Source organism: Zingiber officinale, chromosome 4B (assembly GCF_018446385.1).
Source record: "Zingiber officinale cultivar Zhangliang chromosome 4B, Zo_v1.1, whole genome shotgun sequence".
Lineage (NCBI taxonomy): Eukaryota > Viridiplantae > Streptophyta > Magnoliopsida > Zingiberales > Zingiberaceae > Zingiber > Zingiber officinale.
In genome coordinates this window covers 110014823-110034570 of record NC_055993.1, presented here as the reverse complement: position 1 = coordinate 110034570, position 19748 = coordinate 110014823, and the positions used below count along the sequence as shown (strand labels likewise).

Genomic DNA, 19748 nt, shown 5'->3' with positions numbered 1-19748 from the left:
ACCTCTCATTTCAAATGATAAATTTTTATTCACTTACTATCTCATTATGTTGGTAGATTATAATTAAATGACGAACAAGCTAAGCCTATCGGAGGCTATGCATGTAATAGGTAAGTTTATTTTCACGAATTGACACAGTTAGTATTTGTATGAATATTTATTCTAATAAATTTTAGGATTAATTTTTAATGAGATAAATGACTCATTGGTTGATTGATATTTTCCATGCAAAAGGTCTTGTCTATTTTTATCGTGTCAAATGTGGATAATATTAAACTGTTTTAGATGAGTGACATTATTTTTATTATAATGTAATAGCTAAAATTAGTTAAATTGATTGAAAATAAAAAAAAATTGTAATTTAATCGAATTAATCGAATATAGATTTTTAAAGCCGAAATCAATTGTTTCGAAATAAGTGAATTGTTTTTAAAAAAAAAAAAAAAAAAAAATCAAATTTCCTAATTAATCAAATTTCTCGGACTTTTTACCAGGAGTTTTATCAGTTTTCTAATATATAAATTAAAAATTGGATGAAATTTGAATAAAATAAAATAAAATAAAATTCAGCTTACTTGGGTCGGTTGGGTTATCCGCTTTCGGGCTAGACATGCCCACGATTCGTTCGTTCATCTCGAGACCGGGATCGGAGTTCGCGTGTTGCTTCCTCTCACCGCTCTCCTGACGGCGCCGTCACCCCCTTCCTCCTCCCTCTCCACGGCCACCACTTCCGACGGAATCCTCACTTTTCCCGTCGCTGAATTTCGTTCCGATTCTGTTCAGCCATCTCTGCCTCCCTCCAAGCGTTTCTGGCTATTTGATAAAAGAAACCCTAACTCCAAAGCTAATCCGGGGAGGGAGGAGGGTATCCGGTGCAACAGGACGTGCAGAGAGCCTATTGCGATAGGTACGTGCCTTCGTCTAAGTAATTTCTGCCCTCCAACCTCTCGTGGCTACCTTGCATCTTCACTATACTCTGTCGCTCTCTCCTGCCCTAATTATCGCATTCAGTTGGCCTTTTATTGAAAAAAAAAATTTTGGGCTTAAAATCTTAGTGATATTGAAAGATGAGGATGATAACTTTGACTACTTTATAGATCAACTTTTCTGGATATAATTGGGTAAAACATCTTCTTCAAAGTTAGGGAAAAATCGAAATCGCTGATTCACAGTTTATAGATGGCGAGAAGGGAAAGTTATAATCATCTTTCACTATGTTTTCTTACGAGTCCTGCCATTGAGAGAATTATATCAAACTGACCAGGGTTGAATAACTAACTTAGCAAAAGTTACCTATGTTTTTACTGAGAAAGTACTAACTGGGATAAAAAAAACTTGTTCACATTTCAGATCCTCTTATGTGGTTGTATATATATCCCAAAGATACTTTTTTTTTTCTCTCTTGTTTTTTGTGATTATGCATGTAGAGTTATGAGCTGTTAACGGATTAAACAAGGCCAAGGTACAAGAAATTTTGTGCAAGGGTAGGCAGGTACTATTTTTTTCTGCTTCTGGTAAAGTGTTTGTTTATCCTTATTATTTTCTCTGTGAACTTGATTAATCATCAGTAATCATGTTGACTGAACTTAAGCATATTTCCTCTCTTATTGACCAAATTTTACTTTTTTAGCTACAGGCTGATTCAAGTTTTCTTCCAGGTTGTCGCTAATTTGTGCGGTGAGAAATTTCTGTGAAGTATTGTTGGATAATGGAGATACAAACATCTGGAAAGTCTATTGATACTTTAGTAGAGAAGGTTCTTTCCATGAACATTCTATCATCTGATTATTTCAAAGAACTTTATAGACTGAAGACTTACCATGAAGTTATAGATGAGATCTACAACCAAGTTGATCATGTGGAACCATGGATGACTGGAAATTGCAGAGGACCTTCCACAGCATTTTGTCTGCTTTACAAATTTTTCACAATGAAATTGACGGTCAAGCAGATGCATGGACTGTTGAAGCATCCCGATTCTCCTTACATTAGAGCGGTAACTCTACATATATATTATATATTTTATATTTTTTTTCCTAGAACATTTCTCTTTCTTTTCTACCATCCCATCTATGACTATACTATTTGCTTGGGCTTCCTACCTAGTTTGACCTGCATCATGCAGATATATATATATTTTTTTTTTCATTTTTTAGTTAATTAAGCAAAGTTATTAGCAGAATCTTCAGCATGTTCATGTATTCTTGGATGATTCTCCGTGTTAATATTTTGCATTCCTAATTGGCAAAATCTCAAGCATATTCATGTTCATGTATTGCCTAGTCTCTGGGATAATTGGCTATTTGAGCGTATAAATACATTGATTCTAACCCCTCTGGGAGATATGAATACACAAGTTTCTCTCATCTATCTCAAAACCTTTTCTGTGGCTATCAAGGCTATTGTTGGATGTCAAAATTCTAGGTTATGTTCCTAGGATATACATGATCTTAAATGGATTGATTTGTTTCTGAACTTTTCTGTTAGTTTCTGTTTCACGGACAAGGCCCATATGTTTGTGTCATCAACACTGTTCCTCTTTTCCTCTGATATGCATGTAGATATATGGTTTCAAGCTTGGTTGTTGATGCTAGAATTTATTCCTTTACTTGTAGTCGCTGCACATTAAAGATGAAAATGAATTGTTCTTTATTATACAGGTTGGCTTCCTCTATCTTCGTTATGTTGCAGAACCAAAGACACTGTGGACATGGTTTGAGCCATATGTTAAGGATGATGAGGTACTTTATCCATACATTTCTCTTTGTTGTCTTTTCTAGTGACTTGTTCCGAAACTGATTCTTATAACCAATATTACAGGACATTTCTTATTGTTTTTGATTTTATTCTAGACTTCTGTGTTTTGATTTTCCCCATAACGATAACCCCTAGATAAAATTGATCCAAGGAACTTCTGATGACAATTTATTAATTTTATGGCCCCTTTACGTTTGCTTGTTACAACAGTTCATTGGTTTTTGTTTTTACAATTTTTAAATTTTTTCTTTTGATTTTGTGTGGTACCACTTTCTCTTACATTTCAAACTTTGTATTGGATATTATGTATTTTGTCAATGGCTACTATAGATATGTAGCTATACCATGTAGTGAAGGGAGCATATTGTCTTTTTTGTTTGGTCTTTCTTGTACAATGTCAAATTTATAATTTAACTACTCTTTTTTCCCTTGATAGTTTATGATATATCAGTATATGTATTATATGTTTTACAAACTTGAAATTATCTTTCAAACTTCGTATTGGATATTATGTAATTTCTCAATGGCTACTATAGATATGCAGCTCTATTATGTACTGAAGGGAATATTTGAAATCTCATACCGTGTTGGGCGAATCAGTCGAAACGTATGGTTTCATTAAATCATCGAAACTTGATAGCACTCGACACCAAGGTTTAAAATCTCAAGTCGTATCGTAGTTTCGATCTTTAACTAGAAAGATATTGTTCGAATATCATGATGATGCTCCAAATGCATGGTGCTGGTGACAAATTGGAGGTTAAAGGAGAAATGAGATGAACCAAAGGAAGGAGACATTGTTTGTGCTAAGTGGTATCGAGTTTCGGTAATTTACCGAATGATATGGTACAACATTTAAAACCATGCTTGGTACACACTCCTTCCCATGCTTCATCTCTTTCCTTCTTCAACTCCAATTCATTACCGACACTATGTATCACACATCAACACGATACTGAAACAATATCGTTCTAGTCACAGACCGAAATTTCGATACGGCTCGAGATTTTGAACCTTGGAAGGGAATATATTATCTTTTTTGTTTGGTCTTTCTTGTACAGTGTCAAATTTATAATTAAACTATTCTTTCTTCCTTTGATAGTTTATGATATATCAGCATATGCATTATATGTTTTACAAACTTGAAATTGCCATATCAAATTGTTTGGGTTTCTTCCAATTACATATTGATTGTTATACTCAATGGTTGTGCTATCTAGTATCTAATGTGAAGGCAAATATTCTTATACAATTCAATGAGAAAAAATTGTATATATTTTATAGCTATTATTCACAACGAAAATATCACTAATAAAGTACCTAACCTTGGTTGATGGAAAAATCTTTTTGAGTCTTGTGCACTCTTTTTGTGCCCTATATTTAGTAAGGTTGTGGTATGACTCAGTCTTTATAGGTTAAAGTGTTGTGTATTTAGGAAACAACACTAATAGTGATGAGAATGCTAAGATGGATGTGTGGGGTTATTAGAAAAAAAAAATAGAAGAAAAAACTGCTACTACTATTCCTGATTAATGTATCTCCAGTATATGATAAATGAGAATACCAAGGTATTGTCTGCAAAGTTGATTATTAGTATTATAGTTAGACAAGTTGAATTGAACAGTGGAAGCTCTAAGGGTTGCTGCTGCTAGCAGTGTAGTTTTCTTAGAGTTAAATGTTAGGATAAGATTGCATAGCTAGCTGATCTCAAACAATTGAGACTAATATAGCTTGAGGATCACGGTGATCTTTTGCCTCATCATTGTATTTTTCAACGATGATGTTTCATTTAGGGATGACCATTGGGTTCATTGAATCAAAAGGAAGAAGCTAGTTGCTAAGCTATAAAAGACTTGTATACTACTGCCTTTGTCTTTGCTTAGCTATTTTACATTATGCATGTTATTGATGGTAGGTCTCTGTCTATATTTTACCTTGTATTATATTTGTAGATTGGTTTTTGGAGCCAATTAGACCTTGTACTTGTTTTTTAATGCATATATGTAATGAACTTGCACAAGAGCAGTGATATAGAACCTAATTCAATGTCTTTGGACAGTTGACACCACAAGCTATACTGTTGCTTACTATTTAAATTTGATATGAAGGCAGTAACCTTATATGATAATAAACTAGATTCTTGCTCGTTGTCTTTTCTGCTACAGGAATTCTCTCCTGGTTCCAATGGTCGACTTACAACAATGGGGGTATATGTGCGTGATCTTCTTCTTGGGCAGGTCTGTTGTTTGACTTACCTTGTGACCTTCTTGGAATGTGCTTGTCTTCCATATGTTATTGATAAATTTTTTTTCCCCCTTTTTTAACCTATTGCATACATGTTGTATGAGCTAATGTTGATTCTTTTGGTAACCGAGGTCATTTCATTTTGGTTTAGCTTCCGTACCTATCATAGTATGATTTGAGAGTAAATCTGCAGACATTTTTATCTCTAGTCAATGGTTTTCCAATATCTTGTTACTCTGCTACGTGTCTTTTTCAATCATTTGGTCTGATGCAGAATCTAGGCTATCAAGCTTCTGTTTTGTATATACCTTATTGTTTGACCAATTTGCTCATTCCATTATGCCAGTGAAGGGTGATCACTGACCATGTCAGAAAGCATTTTGGATGAGTTAAAAGCAAGGTTCTAAAATTCGCTAGACACTAGTCGGGCGGCGGACCAGCGCCTAGCGCCTAGGCGGGGACTAAGCGGCGCTAGGCGGATTCCTCGGTATTCCTTGTTTCATGTGGACTGTGGATAATGTCATATACAAATCTAAATGTTGTCTTAAACAATTTCATAGCAATGGTGATCTAACTATGTATGCTGAAATAAATACATACTTTCCAATACCAAAAAATGAAAAACTATAAAAGAAAATTAATAGTTTTGTGCAAAGGAAATATACTAGACTTAGTAAATATGAGTTAAAAAAAACAGTTAAACAATAGAACATGCAGTAAGTTATCATAATCATATAGCAAACAGTAGAACATTGGAAAATAGTAGCAATAGTTCAATTCAAGATTACAATGCATTGTGAATCAGTAACCAGTAACCACTAAGCAAAATATAATTGTTAAATAACGTAAATCATGTTTTAACAAAATGAGTTCAAAATTACACAACTAATAATATCTCATAAACTCGTATTTATTCTGCTTCCTCTTCTCCATAATTTTCAATAACTTGTTCTTCATCGGACACAAACTCAATATCATTATTGTGATCCTCGTCTTCTTCTTCAGATTCAAAATCATCTTCATGAAGTTCTCTCACTCTAGAGCTTCTTCGGGGTTGTAGATTTTCATCCGCTCCACTTGCTTCATCAACCATTTGCCAAGTGAGCCCAGAACCTAGTTCAACTTCATCATCTTCCCCACCGTCCACAATCCAACCTTGTGCATTTGAAGCATCTTTTGCAAGAAGGACATCAACATTTCTTTCTTTTTCTCTTTTTTGTTTGTTCAACAATCTAGCATTAAATTGGACAAATACTAGATTGTTCAACCTGTTGGCATCCAACCTATTTCTTTTCTTTGTATGAATCTAAAAAAAAAAACAAAGAAAATAAATATTATAACTGAAAGTTTAAAACTTACTCCTTCAAATGTACTCCAATTTCTTTCACACCCAGATGAACTTGTAGTTAATGAAAGTATCCTCAATGCCACCCTTAGCAAGTTAGGTGTGTGAGCACCGTATGTACTCCACCATGCACATGGATCAAATGTATCATCATTTTTTTCACATGCTTTTGCTGCCAATGTTTTTCCAAACAACACAGTCTTATTTCTATATTTTGGAAATTCCTTGTTAATAATTGTATCTTGTAGATCTAACTCATTGGCATGCAAAGTTTCCATGCATTCAAAAATCCCCATCGCGACCTCCTCATAAAGAGCAATAGAACTATCTTTGTAGTAAAAATAAGGATTCAACAAAAATGCAGTGGTATGCAATGATGTATCAAGTCTATCCTTCATTTTGACTCAATAATGACTATGATAGGCTGATAATTTGATTCCACGTTATTCAGAGCCACCTTGATATCTTCTTTAGCTTGAAGAAGCTCCCCATATAGAAACCCCATCGATGGCTTTCTATCTCCATCTACCAATCGAAGAACTCTTACCAAAGGAGCAAATATTTTCAAACAAAGTGTCACACCATTCCAAAAACTCATGCTCATCACTGTAGAGTAAGCCAATTTTCCTTTGTTTGTTTTTGACCATTTACATTTCTCCCACATATCACTTGTAAACATGGCTCTTAAACTAGCTTTTTTTTCAATCAAACTTTGCAATGTGAGGAAATTTGATGCAAACCTGGTAACTCCTGGTCGGACTATGTCTCTCTTCTTCGTGAAACTTCTCATCAATGATAAAGTCTTATGGTGAGCATAGATGAAAATGGTAAAAGCCTTGGATTGCTCAATCACCTTTTTATATCGTGGAAGTTTGCCAATACTTTCAAGCATGAGATTAATAGTGTGAGTTGCACATGAACTCCAAAAGATCCCAGGTCGTTTTTCTCTCATCAATTTAGCTGCAGCCATATTGTTGGTGGCATTGTCTGTAACAATCTGAACAATATTCTGAGCTCCTACTTGTTCAACACACTTGTCAACATACTCAAAAATAAGTTCAGCTGTATGTGCCTCTTCTGAAGACTCCTTAGACTCTAAAAATGTAGTACCCTCCTTGCAATTAACACACAAATTTAAGATGTTTCTTTTTCTATCACTCCATGCATCTGTCATGATCGAGCATCCATTCTTTGCCCATTCTTCTTCATGTTTCTTCAGCAATTGTTTTGTTCTTTCAACTTCGGCTTTCAATAGTGGCTCCCTAAGTTGATATTGAGTTGGAGGCTTGAATCCTGGTCCAAATTGACCCACTGCCTCCATTAGTTGCTTGAAGCTATCATTATCAACAGCATTGAATGAGATTCCATTTTCATAAACCCATCTCCCAACATATTGTTGAACTTGTTGAGTTCTCTCTTTGAAAAGAGCCTCATTTATATTTTTTTGCCGAAGTACTTTACTTCCACTAGAGCCTGCATTTTCTGGAGCAATTGCCGATGCATATCTGTCCATGGGGCCAAGTGGAAGAGGTTTTTTAACTCCATCCATCCCTTCAATTTCAAGACCTTCTTCTTCATCTATGGAAATAGCCACCTCTGCTCTACAACTTTGTTCTTCCATTATTTTGTTCTTCTTTCTGTTCCTCCCTTCTAAAATAGCCTGTTTGCACTTATTTTTGTCTTCTTGAGATGCTTTTCGACAACCCGATACATTTCCAGGTATATTTCCAATGTGCTCCTTTATCCTATACACTCCTCCTGACATTGCTTTTCCACATAACTTACATTTAATTTTGTCGAGGTTCTTAGGATCAATCAATATTCCAAACTCCCATCCGATGTCATTTGATTTTCTTCTAAGAATTCCGGATTCGGGTTGAGTGACAGATGCTGTCGAAGATTGATTGCTTGCCATTGATAACAGATAATCTGAAGGGAAAAAAATTATATATAACAAGACATAATATGATAATAAAATTTAATTATACCATACAAATATACAATACAAAATAATGAAAATATGAAATATAACATTAAGTCATTAACAAGTTTGAGAATATTTTTTTATATATCTTAATCTAATTAATAAAATTTATTAGATATTTATTTAAATAAATTTAATTTTAAATATATTTTTTATATTATTAAATCTGTTATATACTTATATATAAATTAATAATATTTATTAGAATTTTTAAAATTTTAATTTAATTTTTATATTTTTAAAACTGATTTATATAAATTAATAATATTTATTAGAATTTAATAATATTTATTAGAATTTTTAAAATTTTAATTTAATTTTCATATTTTTAAAACTGATTTATATAAATTAATAATATTTATTAGAATTTTAAAAATTTTAATAATTAATATTTATAAATCCGATTAATATACATTTATAATATATAAAATATTAAAATTTATAAATATGATTTATATAAATTAATAATATTTATTAAAAATTTCAAAATTTTAATATAATTTATAAATAATTAAATATGATTTATTAATTTATTAATATGTATAATGTATTATATGTTTTTTAATTTTAAATATTTTTATATTTTTAAATCTGATAAAGTGATAAATGATAATATTTATTATAATTTTAAATTTTTTAAATATGTTAATATATAAATTAATATTTAATATTATTTATTTAAAAAAATTAAATATATTATTTATATATTTAAATATGATTATATAAATTAATAATGGTTATTAGAATTTTATATATAATTTTATATATTTAAATTTGTTTTATATAAATTAATAATATTTATTATAAAAAAGATAAATTTTAAATATATTTAATTGGGATCTTAATTTTATTAGGGTTTATGAACTCAACCTTATTATTAAAATTATCCCCGTTAGGAGTTAGGAATTGTTTTAATTTATTAAATCTAAAAAAAAAAAAAAAAGCTAAAACCACGTCTCTTTCGCGAGTCTCGCGACTCGCGCGACGGCGCGGACGGCGGACGCCACGGGCCGCCACCGGCGGCTCGCGGGAGGGCTCCGGCGCTGCCGGAAGCTTCGCCGGACGAGTCCGATGCGTCCGGCGAAGTCCGGCGTTGCTTCCAGCGGCGCCGGTAGCGTCGCGCGGAAAGCTTTTGGCACAGCCAGAAGCATCGCGACTCTACCGGCGTTGCTCGAAGCAACGCCGGACTTCGCCGGACGCATACGCCGCGTCCGACGAAGCTTCCGGCAGCGTCTGACACCTGCGATGCATCCGGTGTTGCCGCGACGCAGATTTGAGAAACAAAAAACGGGCGATGAAACAAAAATGAACGGAAACAAAAACTTACCGGAAGCAACGCGATCAGGGAGAGATCAGGGAAGACGAACAGCCGGGGCGATGAAACAAACGAACGCCTACGAACGGCTGGCAAATACCTAAAAACGGATTTAACATGCCTTAAAAAGCTTGGCCCGCCGAGCCCGCCGGCACAGCGCCTAGGCGGCGCCTAGGGCGCAATTTCGAACATTGGTTAAAAGATGCTACCTGGTATCTCATGTTTTGTTTGACTTTATTAGATGGAAAAAAAATTCACATGCTGTGAATTTGTCATGTCTCTTTACTTCTGAGGTCCATTACTGATCTGTTTTGCTTACATTTATTGTTTCCATGCGCAACAAATAAAGATGGGTATTCTATACAAGGTTTAAAATCTGGAGCTTTGTCGAAGTTTTGAATTTTGACGGGAACAATACTGTATTGGTCTTGTAGCAGTGTCTCTGCATGGCCATGGAGAATTGGTGGAGAAAGAGAAAGGAGATGCAAAATAAGAATAAGAGGGTGTTTGGCTCAGCTTATAAGCTCTACAAAATAGCTTATAAGTTGTTTTGGAGCTTATAAGCTCTTCAAATTTGTTTGGTAAAATTTTTTACAAACAGCTTATAAGCTATCAAAATAAATTGTTTGACAACTTATAAGCTATTTTTAAAAAAGTAAGGGTGACCTTACTTTTTTTTTAAAAAATTTATTTTAATAATTTTCTTCTCTAAAATATCCTTAAATATTTTTATTAATCTCCATCTTATCTTCCATAGATTTTTACAAACCTAACAACTCTCTCTCTACGCCGACTTCTTTTCCCAGTGCACGAAGTCTCCAACACTCCCTTCCATATCTTCTCTCCTTGGTGCACAAATTCTCCGACTCGATTAGAATTTGATTTTTTTCTATCCAACTTTTTCTTAGGATTTAGAAAAACAAAGTGTCAAATATATTATTGATCAATTTTTAACTATAATTTTTATTTGAAATATTAATGATATCATTAAAGTTTTGAAAATTTCTAAATTAAAATATTAAATAGTTTTTTTTATATAAGTTTAACATATTATAAAATTGTAAACTAGTTTTGTTTGTTATATATATATATATATATATATATATATATATATATATAATACCTTAATAGTATTATACCTTTTTTGGTAATTTTGTTAATAAAAAGATCTTATAATACCAAACACATCAATATCTTTAAGTTGTTTAAAATAAGTTCATCCAAACACTTTAACTACTTATTTTTAAAATAAGACCTAACCGCTTATAAGCTCCTAAAACAACTTATAAGTTGTACGAGCTTATAAGCTGTTTTTAATAAGTTTAGTCAAACACCCTCTAAGAAGATAACACATTTATATTCCTAACTCTCGTATGCAATGATACAATTTTAACATTATATTGCATAACAAAAGCTTAAAAAAATAAAATGTCAAAAGGTGTAATAGTAATATGACACGATACTATCTAAATGATTGACACAACAACACAACTTAAATTTCTTGTACTGAATAACTTCGAGATTTGGTAATTTATTAGAATGATACATTTTGAACACACCACCTTCATGGTATGAGTTTTAACCATGATTCTGTACATGCTCATAAGTTAGGCTGAAAAAAATAGAACATAGGAAATGGCTAATTATAAGAGGGTTATGCCCTTGACTAGAAACCTATAGCATGGAGTGATTTCTTAAGTGGCGGTCATGTAAAACTACTCCCTGCATTTTCATATTGAGGTCAACTAGGACACAAATTTGCGCTTACATACTTTTTTAGGAATTGAAAATTACAATTCAGTGACCTCTGATTGCCTATCTGTCTGTATTTGACTAAGGAAAGTGACTTGGTAGTCTCGTCCTGAATTTGTGGTTGGTTACTGAATCTCAATGTAGTGTCTTGAACAAAGATAATGTTCCTCAATTACCATATAAAGTTTGAATCAATGAATTTCTGTTTGTTTTCTTTCACGGGAAGAGATATGGTGGTATGTTGCAGAAGCTGGTTCTCTAAAACACCTATGTTATGTGGAAGGGTAGGTGTTGTCTTTTTCCTCTGTCCTGCTAGTAGCTTGTGTGGTCATCCAAATAATAGATATAATATGTTAAGTAGCATTTGATGCAGCTGGATATGAATATGCAGTACTTCATCACATCTGTATATGTGCAGTATGCCGGCATATGCATATGCAATTTAATTTTGAATCATTGGTTGAATTACTGAAGTCAAAATAGTATGTATTTATCTGAACTCAATAGCTATTGGAATATAGTATCTTCCAGAATAAGATCAATCTAGTTTATATTTGGGTTAATCAATATATACTTAAATGCATTGTGCAAAGAGAGATTCACCAATTTTGTTGTCATATAGGATTTTTATCTTCTTTATTAATAACCAACTCTAGCTAGCCAAGTGTGTTAGTTTAATGCCAAGTTTATATATTTTTAATTTCTTCTGATCATACCTAGCAAAGTGTGAAGATTTTGATTTCCCCTCTTATCATTCATGCAATAATGCTATATTTAAGTCCAACGATAATTTTTTTGCTAATCTTTATTAAGTCTCCGTGGAAGAATTACTGTTATTAATAAATTTAGTATGCATCCATAATATTAATTAGTAATATTTTCTATGATTTGATAATATGACATTTTTATATTTAATATGTTTTTAATTGATTTATTGAATTCAATAATTTAATCATAACTAACTCGGATTTTTTTACATTTTAAGAATCAAGTAAATATATTTATGATAAATTGACTCAATATATTTATTATATGCATAAATTTTCAATTCAGATGTGCACTTTAAATGTTTTTATGAAGATAATTCATTGGTAATTTTTATAAACATTTTGATTCTTATTTATTTTAATATTTATTATACACACACATGTAGTAATTTATTAGTTTAGTATAAAACTCCAAAAATATGTGGATGGAAGCGATTCTTTGATTTTAAAATGCGTATTAAAATAACAATAAATTTGTGATATAGAAATTAGTTTGTGCATATAATCTTAGAAACCTAGATGATGCTACTCAGAAATTACTGGCTAAATTATTCTATGAATTTTCTACTTTGATTAAGATCCTACTAACGTTTGAAACTATACTTTGTGTAGGGTATTCTAATGCTGCACTAGATTAATTATTTGTATGAGTAAATTTACTATGATTTTCAAAATAATTGGCTATACACATAGGATCAATAACTTCATGATAAAATATCACAAAGTAAGCTGAGAAATAATAGAAATGTTGATCACCATTAGACTAGAATAGATGAATGTTCGTAATCTAAGTAAATATTTGCAAGAATCTTGTGTGACATTGTTACAATGAACTATTAACGATGTGCCTTGAAATTGTGGGAAATGACAAATTTGGATTATAATTCTTGAAATTCAAAAATACTATAATTAATTATAGATCAAAATAATAAGGTTTGACTAGTTGTCTTGAAGTAAACAAATTCTAAATCTATTAGACACAAATGATACTAAAACTCAAAGCATAAATTTCAAATCCCCCTTCATTTGCATAAATTTTTTCTTGATAAATTTTAAGTTTGATTGTAGACTAGTAATTGCTAATGGGTGAATCATTTAGGTTATTCCAACCCTTGTAGTTGCCTTTACATATATTTATCATATTTTATACCAACTTTGAAAATATACCCTTTTATATTTGTTATATGTGAAATGCATTCTCAATTTTTTCCTGCAAGCTAGATTAAAATGTTATAAAGCCCTAGCTTGTTCCAGTTCTAGGACCTCTGAAAGCTTTAGTCAACAAATCTGCTAATTGATTATAGGAACTAACCAATAAATTACTGATCTCCTTTTTATTGTAGTTTTTATCTAAGAACTAGTTAGAGTAAAGACACTGGTTACAGTAGAGCAGCGTTACTGTAACCAATAACTTCTTGAAAGAGTGTGCATGACAGTTTGAGCTCTTGTCAATCCAACAACTAGTTGTGCTATATTCTGCCTCTGTCCTTGACCTGACAGTTAGAGTATGATTTTCTTTTGCCAAATTTGCATCTATTGTAGCCTAGAAATCTGATAATTACCTTGTTCACAGTATATGAGATGTTTTCCTAGGGCATTCTGAAAATATCACAGAATCTGTAAAGCTCTCTTCCCCATTCCCATAACCATAGTATGGAGACGTGAGATATTGGCTAATCACACATAGTCAATGGAGATTTCATGTCAAAAAGTTCAATTATGATGATTTCCCTTGTCCTAACGTCATAATGACATTTGGGCCCATGCTTGTCAACGGAGCTAGCTCTTAACATATCTACGTACATATTTTTGTTGTGATATATGAATGTCTCATGAATAAGCAAATTTATGTTTAGAAAATATTTTAGTTTTTGATTTGGGAGAAACGAAAGTATACTTTCAACTTTGTGATTTTTTATGATAATTTCAATAAAGACTGAGAAAGATGCATTTTCCTTAATGAGATGGAAGTTGAAACACTGAATGCTCCGATACACTCTTAATCATGCTGAATTGGAAAGAATACAATTGAAATTACCAAGGAGTCGGTTCTGAGATATCAACAGCTTTGATACCATGTTAATGGAGTTGTTTGGGTTATTCCAATCCTAGGTAGCCCCTCTTAACTGTATGTGTATTTTCCTGTTACAACTTCACAAATACACCATTATATATATTTAGAATGTCAAGCAGGTCTTCCTGAGGTATAATAAGAGAGAAAATTTACATCTGATTCAGTAAATAAGAGGTTTGGGGTGTTTCCACAGAAATATTAGAAGGATGGGGTCTTGGTAAGATGGATTTCTACACAGCTATGATGTTACTAAATTGATCTTTATGGCTTTCGTCCCTTTCTTTGCTCTGATTAGGTTAGGGAAATCTGGTACAGTTGCCTGCATATTGTCTAACAAGACTGGGGTTTGGATCTGGTATAATAAACCTTTGACCATTCTAGCTATTATCTGATTTAATGAAGATATATGATCCATTATGCGAATGGAGTATTACAATGCATGTGTTTCTTATCACCTTTCATCTTTTTCTTCATGCTTCTAAGCATTCTGTTTGTCTATCCTCATTAGATGTATGCGACCACCACTGGAGGCATGCAATTAGAACTGCAAGTTATACCATCAGTCAAGTTGGATCCCAACATCAGTTTTTTCAACCATCACCTCGCAAGTTGGTCCAGTAGTTTCTAATAGGTTACTGCTTTCCCAGATAGGCACAAAATCTTCTTTTGATTGCGGAGAAAATAGATTGTTTGATCCTCCATTACTTGCGGTTTTACGTTCACTGTAGCTAGTAATAAAAGTGGATCTTGGAAAAGGAAAGGGTATCTTGCAAAGGTTGTGAAGCAGTTAATTCTGGCCCTTCTATCATATTCCGATATTAATAAAGTCGGCTTTTTATCCAATACATCTTTCTATATTGCCACAACTCTTGCAGTTGATTTGACCACAACCCTTGCTATTTGGAGATGTAACGCCAGTTCTACAATAGTGTTTCATTCTTTATATAAAATTACAATAACCATAGGTTATCCAACAGAATTCCAACTGGATTTCGAGGTTTCCCGACTATGACTTGGATTTACCAACAGTACAATTGAGACTAATGTGACAAACTACTAGCAATAGTCTTCCCTGCTTTCAGGAGCTGGAAGTGTATTTTGATGCGAGAAGACATTGTCAAATTTAGGATACCGTGTGACAGCTTCAACTATTGACCAGGGTTAGATCTTTGCTTGCCTTATGTTTGCATCCACAGTGACTCATCCATAGTTGCTAACACAATCCATCTTATAATGGTTGTTCTGAAATTCTTTTTTTTTCTCTTCTCTCTTATTTATTCTCTTGCAAGGCACTTCCTCTCAACGGCGAAATGCATACTAAAAAGTTAGATATCCTATTGAACTTGCAGACGCATCTCTTGTATCAATTACTGTCCATGGACCAATGAATTTTACATAGACATGTTTCCCTTACCAGTGGTTCTATTATTTCCAACGTTGTACTTGAGTTTCCTCTCTTTGTTGAGCTAAATGCTAAACTATCTACGACAGGTTGAAGATTCAGGAATCTAAAACCTAGATAACCTATGGTTTTTGTTCATCATACCCATATTCTTTTGGTTTCATTTTCAACAATTGTTCAGATAGGAACAATCATTTTTTGATGGTGATATATTCCTTGAAAGTTTCTTTTGTCTAAGTTATTAGACATTGACTCTCTTAGAAGCCTGTAAAACGTGAAGACATCAATATATATAAAATGCTGAGATAACTGCATATTCTGAATTTTTGACAGCGTCTGCATCTGATCTGGTTAACCTTTGATTCTATTTTATTTTAGTTCTTAATTATAAACTTTTTTAAATCTTTTAGACACGATTCACATTTTGTAGTACTTTACCTGCTTGTTATGTTTACTTGACATTGCATATTAAATTTTCCTATATACTTGCCACGGTTACTTTACATTTACTGGGTGTCACTCAATCCTTTTAACTGCTGTTAATATGATTATGCAGTACTACTTCGATACACTCTTTCCAAGGATCCCTGTCCCTGTTGTTCGCCAAATTGTTGCTAATCTGGAGAAACTGAAGCTCCCTGCCAAGCATGCTGGTGTAACTGGAGAATCTAGTCGTCAGGGATCTGATGATGTTGCTCGCCGTCCACCTTCTGTAAAGGCTGCGTTATCAGTTTCTTTTGGTCAGCGTGCTCCACACCGTGCATCTACCAGAGATTCATCTCCAGTCAGGAGGACTGTAGGTTCTGCACCTGAACGAGGTGAGAGTGATGAACATCGGAGGTCATCTCCGCACATTCGCCGGAGTAGCAGCCGTGAACGACATGATCGAGATCGTTCGGACCATGAACAACGTGATCGTGATCGAGAACGCTCGAACCGTAATCGCAGTCGTGAGCGTCGTGATGTAGAACGGTCAGGGCATGATCGAGATAGGGACTGTGACCGGAGTCATGAGCGTGGTGATCGTGATAGAGAATCACATAAATATAGACACTTAGGGAGAGACCATGGGAGGGATCATGACAGGAGTGGAAGAGACCATGATGGCTATAGACACTCTAATTCTCGCCGAAGCAGGAGTAGGAGCCGGAGCCGGAGCAGAAGCCGAAGTCATAGTATCATTTATGGCACAGATTCTGACCATCAATCTAAACCATTCATAGAAGAAAATAAAGACAAGACTAAGGTGGTCTCAAGCAATCTGATAAAGTTGAAAGATTTATATGGTGATGCAAGCGAAAGGAAAAGTGAAGAACCTGCAGATCGGCTGCGGAAAGACACTAGCAGTGAAGAAGTTATAAGATTGGGGGGCTTTACATGGAAATGAAGTTGTTATGGCACTTCCCAATGGTTGTTTTGTAACATCGACTAAGGATATAGCGATCTCTTGGCCTCACTGAAAATCAACCAATTCTCTGGGTGAAATGCTAGACTCTGTAACATTCAATGCAAGGAAACACTGTAGAGGTGTCACTGAATCTGCAGGGACATCAATTTCTCTTTGTTCAACTTTAAAATTGTTTGGAATTGGATATCACAGGTTGTATGCTACTCCTGTACTCTATCAATTTCTTTTAAATTAATTGGCTACTGGATTCCTGTCAGGATCTCAAAACTCCTAAGTTCTTACATATACGAGTTTAGTGTCGGTGTGCTCTCATTGTTGTGATTTGAACTGGGAATTACTTGCGTTTAATTTATCGGTTTGTTTGCTCTTGAAAGATAGGAAAGCATTGAAGATTGCTGAAACGTGAAGTGTACTTACTGGTGCATCATGTTACTCTGCCGGCTTGCCCTCTTCTTTCTTCTTCATTCCGTTGGAAGATCTTGGTCGAAGAACCGCTTGTTGCCATGAATCAATCGACTTCAAATGCTAATTCTATCATGATGTTGGTAAGCGAAACGCGTTATATTCATCCTACTCTAGTGCTTTATTCGATCCTACATAAACCACAAGCATAAAACTCTAGTGTTTTATTCGATCCTACATAAACCACAAGCATAAAAAGTTGTGTTATGGCAATTCTAATCTATTGGCAGTTTAAACGTTGCTGCGTTATTTATCTAATTGGTATTGTTCCATTTCAAGCCTAATAAATTATATGAATGAGTGAAATTTTCATTCTGATTTAAGCTCAATCAATCTATTATATTCCAGAGCAATGATCCAGCTGTAGAAAGCTCTTTTATATTTTTAGTGACTGATGAATAACTTATGTGGATGAATAATTTCGTTGGAGTTAGACTAGATATCCTAAAATTAATCAATGTGAGCTAACTACCTGTGAAAAAAAACCCTACTATTAGTTGTAATCGTTTAAAAAAATGACTCTTTAACCTATTTTAGATGTGTCCAAATTTATTTATTTATTTAAAAAATTTGTCTGTTTAAGATTGTTTATTTGCTTATTCAATTTCTTTAAATTTATTTATTAAAAATCTTTTCTTTATATTGAGCTCAATTAACAACGTTACTGTCCTTAATAATTTGAATACATAAAATTTATATTATTTTATTATTTTTTAATATATTGTGAATAAGGTTATAAAAAGTTATTTTTTATATATTTAAATATAATTTTCAGAAATAAATTTATAATTAAATTTTATACCAATTAATAAATCAATGTATGCATAATATTCACAAATAAACTTATTAATGTTCAAATTTATTTATTGTATATAATATTTATTACTGAATAAATATAAATAAATTTTATCAAATTGAACATCAAATTTGTTTACAAACATTTGTTCATTTACAATTGGTTGATTGCAGGTAAACATTTATTAGAAAAACTAATGTATAGAAAAAGTTAATATTTCAAGCATTCATTTATCATGGAGCTTTGTATATAGAATTTGTGTAATACAAGCTATTTGTTTGAAGGATGTAAACGATTAACTTCGTGGTTTGTTTAAATATATTTAAAATTTTATAAAATTAAATTTCAACCATAATTATAACATTAAATTAAACGATTGCCTGTGCGTGACCGTGAGCGACGCATTGATGTGGCATCGCTAGGTCAATTTTATTTTAGTTTCTCTCCTTCCACCCTCCGCTCAAAACCTTTAAAATGCTTTTCCAAATCTAATTTCTCCTTCTCAGTCGCTCCCTCGCTCATATGCTCTCTCCCCTTCCTTCGTCGTCGTCTTTCGTCGCTCTCACTCCTGCCAACAACGCCCCCTTCTTCTTGTCAGCCGCAAGCAAAGCAATGCCACCGCAAGCTTCTTCTCGAACGGGCCAATTTGCTCCTCAAATTGCCGTCGCAAACAAAGCTGATGCTACCATTCCCACCACTCCAATCTCGATTGTAAGCCATTCCTCTAATATCTATTTTTCTCTCTGTATAATATTTAGTCAATTGATACCTTAATCCTTCCACCTTACAAATTAATGATGAAGAATAGGCATGTTATTTGAAGTTGTAGTGTTTATAGATCTTCTTGCTTAAACTATTCCATGATGTATTAACTCTTAAACAAATTAGTAATGAAGAATAGATATTTAGGGCGTGTTTGGTTCGGGGTTATCGCTGATAACCTTAGTTGGTTATCAACGATAACCTTGTTTGGTTTAAGTAATTGGTGATTCCTGGTAATGCAACATTCCCGCCACATCAGCAATTAAGGAATAGAACCAGGAATCAGAAAACCTTGGAAATCTTAGGGTACGTTTGGTTTGCACCGTTTTCATTTTCATTTTCTGGAAAACGCGCGTTTTCTAGAAAACAGAAAACGATTTTTTGTCATTCTCTGTTTTTCTAGAAAACGATAGCCAATTTTTTAGAAAACGCGCGCGAAAAACGCAAACCAAACACCATTTTTCAGAAAACGCGCGTTTTCCAGAAAATGAAAATGGAAAACGCGCGTACCAAACGCCCCCTTAGGTTTTATACGATTCTGGGGTTATCAATATTTTTTCCCCAAAATTACCCTTCGAGGCGGAGGGGTCGGACTGCTGGTAGCAATCGGCGCAGGGGACGCACTGGATCCAATCGGCGCAGGGGACAACCTCGCTATTTCTCCGAGAAGAGAGAGCATC

General features: G+C 33.5%; 1 protein-coding gene across 5 annotated transcripts; it reads left to right on the top strand.

The window, feature by feature from the left end:
• The first annotated feature begins 592 nt into the window (after window positions 1-592).
• Window positions 593-17304, top strand: LOC121976036 (pre-mRNA splicing factor SR-like 1). Of its 5 annotated transcripts, none has more exons than XM_042528020.1 (6): window positions 593-907; window positions 1428-1492; window positions 1659-1996; window positions 2661-2741; window positions 4923-4994; window positions 16197-17304. In XM_042528020.1, exons 3-6 carry the CDS (start codon window positions 1709-1711, stop codon window positions 17025-17027), a joined length of 1272 nt encoding a protein of 423 aa, XP_042383954.1. In that variant the 5' UTR covers window positions 593-907; window positions 1428-1492; window positions 1659-1708; the 3' UTR covers window positions 17028-17304. The 5 variants fall into 5 exon arrangements, with proteins under 5 accessions (XP_042383954.1, XP_042383956.1, XP_042383953.1 ...); XM_042528022.1 differs by having other exon boundaries at window positions 1631-1996; XM_042528019.1 differs by lacking the exon at window positions 1428-1492.
• Window positions 17305-19748: the final 2444 nt, after the last annotated feature.

Bases quoted from the DNA above. Each gene is read 5' to 3' on its own strand.
- LOC121976036 (XM_042528019.1), top strand. From the start codon at position 1,709: ATGGAGATACAAACATCTGGAAAGTCTATTGATACTTTAGTAGAGAAG. The intron at 1,997-2,660 runs GTAACTCTACAT...TTTATTATACAG, and splicing joins ATTCTCCTTACATTAGAGCG to GTTGGCTTCCTCTATCTTCG. The intron at 2,742-4,922 runs GTACTTTATCCA...TTTCTGCTACAG, and splicing joins CATATGTTAAGGATGATGAG to GAATTCTCTCCTGGTTCCAA.